We start from the raw sequence: 6,443 nt of genomic DNA on the forward strand, positions 1-6,443 counted from the left end.
GCAGATTACCTTCTGAAGTAGGATCTAAGGATTAGGTAGCAAAAGCAGCTTTATAGATGCCAAGTCTAAAGGAAAAAAAAATCCTGCATTAAGTTAGGAAAGTTTAAGAAGTAATTTCAATGCATGGAGACCATTGAACTAAGGGAGGCATATAATCTTTGGCAATGTCAAAGTAAAAAAAATGGTTACAAGTAAAAAACACAAGTAAAATTCTACAGATTTAAATTAAAATTTAAATTCCTTAATTTTTTGAATATTTAACAGAGTGAGAATTCAGCTTTTCAGATTTGTTTCATTAACTTGTTAAAATTGTCATATCAATCACATTTTTCAGAGTACCAATTATTCTTTTATCAGAACTAATAAATATCAAAGGACTGGCCATGGCATACACATTTCCCACAAGTCTCTGGACATCCAGTACAATTGAATCATATTTCCACAATACAGTTGAGAAGGATGACATTGTGATATCCACACAGTACATGATCACAAAGAAACTCACCAGCAGCAGGACAGTATGGGTGGCCCTTTTTGATGGGGAGGTTCTTGGGGTAACACTCATGCTGTGAAGGTACTCACACCTCCTCTGATGATTAGATAAGAAAATCATCATATATGCACCGGAGAGCAACATGATTCCTACAAAGAATATGTTCTGGGACAATGCAAGCATGAAAAATATTTCCATGATGATAAAATTCATTGAAGAAAGTGAGCAATACTTACTGACATGGAGTAGTTTGGTCATGTTGGAATGAGCTACAGTGTAGATGATCATGTTACTATTGAAAGAAAGGTTGAGGGACCAAAAACAGAAGAAAACCTGACTAATATAATTTGTGAGTCCATGTTTAAATCTTGACATGTAGAAGGTGCTGGGGCTGATGGTGATGACCTCGATGATGCTCAAGAGGGACATAGTACTGATGGAGAGATCCCTCATCACCCTGATCATATAGAGAAAAACCTTACATTTTAAGTCATTTAGAAAATTCAGTGACTTGAACATATCTGCAGATAAAATTTCCAGTGTTGTGAGTAGCATCATTATATGGACAAATGCCAAGTGACACATGGTCACATCAGTGGGCTTAGGTCTATGATCTCAGTGGATTGTCAAGATGTGGAAGAGAAAGAGGAAGGTATTGGCTAAGATTCCAATGGCAGCTTGAAAAAAATACATATTTTAAAAATGTTTTTTGACAGGCAGATTGGATAGTGAGAGAGAGACAGAGAGAAAGGTCTTCCTTTTGCCGTTGGTTCACCCCCCAATGGCTGCCACGGCTGGCACGCTGTGGCCGGCGCACCACGCTGATCTGATGGCAGGAGCCAGGGGCTTATCCTGGTCTCCCATGGGGTGCAGGACCCAAGCACTTGGGCCATCCTCCACTGCACTCCGTGGCCACAGCACAGAGCTGGCCTGGAAGAGGGGCAACTGGGACAGAATCCGGTGCCCCGACCAGGACTAGAACCCGGTGTGCCGGCGCCGCAAGGGGGAGGATTAGCCTGGTGAGCCGTGGTGCCGCCCTAAAAATACATATTTTTTAATGATAGCATAAGTGGAAACTTTTTCATATTAACAGCATAAAGGAAACATTTTAGATACCTGTAAAACAAAAACAGATCTTACATTACCAGTGTTCTTTCTTTTGTCATGAAAGTTATTACAAATATCATTTTTATTTTACCCAATTATTTTTAAGGAGCCCTAAATATTTTGTACAGATTTTTGGTAGTAAGATTTCTGCATTGTCTGTAACAAATGAAATTTTTCACTACATCCATATTCTGAACCCTTTGAAGACTCCTCTATTTGTGAATTTCAAACATGTTTGCAACAAGATAAACAATTGCATTTTTCTGTAAATATTTTTAAATGCTCTACATACATAGGCCTGGTGAGAAATGGCTTGATCTCATAAATGAATGGAAGAAGTAGAAAAATTCCTCTACAACCACGGGACATGCATGAGTTAATGAAAGGCACATGGAAGAGTTGGTAAAGTGGTTGTTGAATTTGCTTCAAAGGCTTAATCTACTAAAGCTAAAGCACTATGAATCATAACTGAATAATCAATTTTCCATAAATGTGTATCTGTACCCATGGAACCAGAAAAATTACCAGGACCATATTGACTAGAAGATTAACTATCTCCACATTTCAAGGATCATAATCAATTCAATTATATATTTAAGCAGTGTATGATATTGGTCAAATTATTTTAGTATATATATATATATATATATATATATATATATATATATATAATTATATTGTCCTATTCATACATTATGAGATGTTTGGTGAAAGAGATAACATAATTACATGAAAGAAAGTAGATAAGGATTTCAATATTTTCTTCTCCTGCCACAGTGATATTTGGCTAATTATCCCTATCTCATTTCCTTCATTTGGTAAATGCCCACCATGCACTGAAACAAACTTGCTCTAACAGATAATCAATTCTTATTTGTTTCTAATGAGGCTCTTGATAACATACAGTTTGGGTGAGAAAAAAAAAACATGGCTACTGTGGATGAGCGATAATAGATGAAATATAATCATTTAGATAATTGCTTTTGAAAATGCACATTAATTCCCTGTATCTAACAACAGATAGTTGTCCACAACATATATGTGTACTCAAAAATATCATACTATTTGTTTGTATTTTAAAGCTAGTTTTGTATCCTGTATTTTATGTGAATAATCTGGCAGTTGCATCATGGAAGGATCGCTGAAGGTGCAATAATATGGTGTCGACATGTAAGAAAGGAAATAGAGGAGTTTGAAGATGGTCACTTACAGTTTGGTTAGGGTGTAAAGAAGAATTGGGTCCTTTGAAACAAAGTAAATACTTAAACATATCAATGTACAGCTCAGTTCTCACTGAAAGAACTAAAAAATCTGAGATTACTGGAGCTGAGAGTGAAGCCTCTGAGCATTTTAAGAAGACAGAAAGTGTGGGCAACATTCACCTTCTTTATCCTGCCTTTCATCTTATATGTCAAAATATTCACTTCATTTTGCATCATGGTGAGGAAAACACCACAATTAAATGAACCTGGACTTTTTGGCCCTTTCCCCACTAACCCTGAGGGCTGTTTTGGCTGCAACACATTCACCCAGAGCTCCAGGCTCCTGGAAAGCTAGCACCTCTGTCCTCTTCTTCCAGGTGGCATCATGTTTATCTACTGGGACCTCATCAGTGACTATGAGATGTTCTATAACATTTGCAAGATGTGCCTGGAGGTGGAGGGGAAAATGGCCAGTGGGCAGAGAGTAACAATGATGATTCCTTGCTTTGCATAAATGCCTATTCTGAAGGCCCTGAGGGCAAAGGTACTGAAAGCACAGTAATCACTGGTGTTGATGTTGTCATGAACCATCACCTGCAGGAAACCAGATTCACAAAAGAATCCTTCAAGAATCATATTGAAGATTACCTAGAATCAATCAAAGGCAAGCTTGAAGAACAGAGACTAGAAAGGGTAAAACTTTGTATGATAGAGGATGCACAACAAATCAAACACATCCTTGCTAATTTCAAAAACTACCAGTTCTATTTGGGTAAAAACATGAATCCACTTGGCATGGTTGCTCTGCTGGTACTACCGTGAGGATGGGATGACCCCATTTATGATTTTAAGAGTGGTCTAGAAATGGAAAAATGTTAACAAAATTGGCAACTACTTTGGATCTATCACTGCTCATCATAACTGGCTGCTGCTTGTTATCCACACAACACCAGGATTTACAGGAAATGGGACTGATGTTATCTCGAGACCTTCATTTATTTTGGCCATGATTTACTTGGAATGAAGGCATTGTTTTTAAGGGAAAAATTGTCTTGTAGGTTGTCTAAAAATTATATGCATTTAAACTCAAATAATATAGATAAATAGACTAGGAACCAAAAGGCTAATGATGAAATCTTTGGGCTTAGATTAGGCATGTACATAAAACAGAAGCAGTATGACAAAATATGCCATCTATATAAACTCAAGGGCTACTTGATACACAAAGTATGTTTTAAAAAAATTTACTCAAAAGTCAAAAATACAGACACACACACACACACAGAGGTAGTGAGAGAGCCAGGCATCTCCCATTCACTGGTCACTCCCAGAGATGCCCAAGAAAACTGGCCAAAAATAGGAGTGAGGAACTCCATTCCAGTCTCTCATTTGTGTGCCAGGAACCCAGGTACTGGAGCCATTATTTGCTGCTGCCTAGTTGCATCAGAAGCAGGAAGCAAAGGGATCAGAAGCATGTATACAGGACATGAACCAACACACTGATAAAGGATTAAAATGTCCCAGCATCAGCTTAACTCTCTGCACCACAATGGTTTCCTCAAGAAACATAATTTTGATAAAGCTTCTTTTCTTATCTTTATGAAAATATAAATTATTAAAATATTGTTATATTATGAGTGGTAACTTTAGGAATATTTGACTAATGAATGTACAGTGATGTGTATGGTCCCTGTAGATTTAAGAATATAAGTATATATGATATAATTTACTATTTTATTATGTTAACAATGCTGTCTTCACTATAAGTTTTACCATACTTATTACCAACTTGACCTATGACATTGACAATATTAAAATAATGCAGAATTTTTGATAAACCAATCATAGGGAGTAGGTTAATTGTGTTCATTGATAAATGAGTCAGTTTGCATATTCAATTGGAAAAAAAATCCTTCCCACTATGATTAGCTTCACAAAAATAGTTTTTTAAAGATGGACAAATTCTAGAAGAATAAACAGGACAAGCATCTAATAGCATTGAATGAATGCAAGGTGTCATCTATTTAGAAACTTAATTTAATGCAGATATAGCACAGAATTGATGAGGAATATGTAATCTCAAAGATTGAATTCCTAGTTCCACTGAGAAAAATCATAAGTAATAAAAGTGTCACCATAGAATTGGGAGACAAAAAATACAGCAGAACAAGGTAACAGCTGGGGACACACAAAAATAGTCCATGAAATTGCACTTTTTTTAAACCAGCAGGATCAAGTAGACACCAGGAAAGGATAAAACTGTGTTTTTAAGAGTTAATAACATTCCCTCCCCCAGTACATTTCACTGATATGGAGTTCATAGCCATAGCAACCCCACCATGGCAAATTTATAAAACAATGTAAAACACTCTAAGTTCCCTGATCAGGCCCATGTTGGGCCCAGGGTACTTGAATATTACCCTCCCTAGGGCATGAATACAGGTTTGTGGTTGTGTTTTTTTTTTTTTTTTTTGACAGGCAGAGTCAAACAGTGAGAGAGAGAGACAGAGAGAAAGGTCTTCCTTTTTCTGGTGGTTCACCCCCAAAGTGGCCACTACGATTGATGGGCTGATGTGTTGTGGCTGGTGTGCTGTGCTGATCTGAAGCCAGGAGCCAGGTCCTTCCTCCTGGTCTCCCATGCAGATGCAGGGCCCAAGAGCCTGGACCATCCTCCACTGCACTCCCAGGCAACAGCAGAGAGCTGGCCTGGAAGAGGAGCAACAGAATCCTGCACCCTGACTGGATCTAGAATCCAGGGTACTGGCACCACAGGTGGAAGATTAGCCTATTGAGCCACAGTACCTGCCGAGGAGGGACTTTTTATACATAAAAATTTTAAAAACAAATGCAACCCAAATCTTTTGAGGACATCAGAAATGTTGATGGTAGGGAATATTTTTTATCATAAACACTATTCTCTTCACATGTTAGAAATTATTTTTCTCTGATTTCTTTAAAAATTTTAATTTTTTATCAGTGTTAAAATGTTTATTTAAAAAAAAAACTAAATACTAAACTTTTTTAAGGATGCATTGGAACTTATGTTTTTAAAATATTTTTCACACAGCCCAATAATTTTTAAAAATACTTAATCTACAATAGAAAATATTTTTAGATAACTTTCTTGTAAGCAAGCAAAAAGAATATGTTAGTAGCAATCACTGTAATGGTTTTTTTCATGGCCACCTGTTAAATTCATTATTGTTTAATATTAAGAATATTGCATGGTTCATAGGGCCATGAGGTGAAACCATCCTAAAATATTCTGAAATATCTTAAAATAGTTCAAAACTTAAGAGAACAAAATAAACATCACTAAATCATACTGAAAATCTAGTATAGTTCCAATTTAAGTACACCAAAAATCACAAATATACTTTTCCAAACCTATTAATTTATGGCCTTATATAATTCACAATGTTGATGATTTCAGGTCTAAAAACATCTGTTCTATTAATGGTGGAGTAACATGTAAGACTGATAACATGAGCAGAGACTTATCCTAATGTTGCACTGCAAAGATGCCTGCTTTCCTATAGAACTCACCTGATCCTGGAGCTCATTCTGTACATGAAACAGATACTCATCCAGCTAAGTCTCTGATGTTAATCCATTATGAGATGAATCCCCAAGATGTGCTT

At 36.5% G+C, this 6,443-nt stretch overlaps 1 protein-coding gene and 1 pseudogene across 1 annotated transcript; one reads left to right on the plus strand and one right to left on the minus strand.

The window, feature by feature from the left end:
• Positions 1-295: 295 nt before the first annotated feature.
• LOC133754174 (vomeronasal type-1 receptor 90-like) lies at positions 296-1,078 on the minus strand. Its single transcript, XM_062184709.1, has one exon. The coding sequence runs from the start codon at positions 1,076-1,078 to the stop codon at positions 296-298; it is 783 nt and encodes a 260-aa protein (XP_062040693.1).
• A 2,109-nt stretch (positions 1,079-3,187) lies between these two features.
• On the plus strand, positions 3,188-3,681 carry LOC133754229 (translationally-controlled tumor protein-like; annotated as a pseudogene).
• The last annotated feature ends 2,762 nt before the right edge of the window (positions 3,682-6,443 follow it).

The sequence above is a fragment of the Lepus europaeus genome, chromosome Y (genome assembly GCF_033115175.1).
Source record: "Lepus europaeus isolate LE1 chromosome Y, mLepTim1.pri, whole genome shotgun sequence".
NCBI lineage: Eukaryota > Metazoa > Chordata > Mammalia > Lagomorpha > Leporidae > Lepus > Lepus europaeus.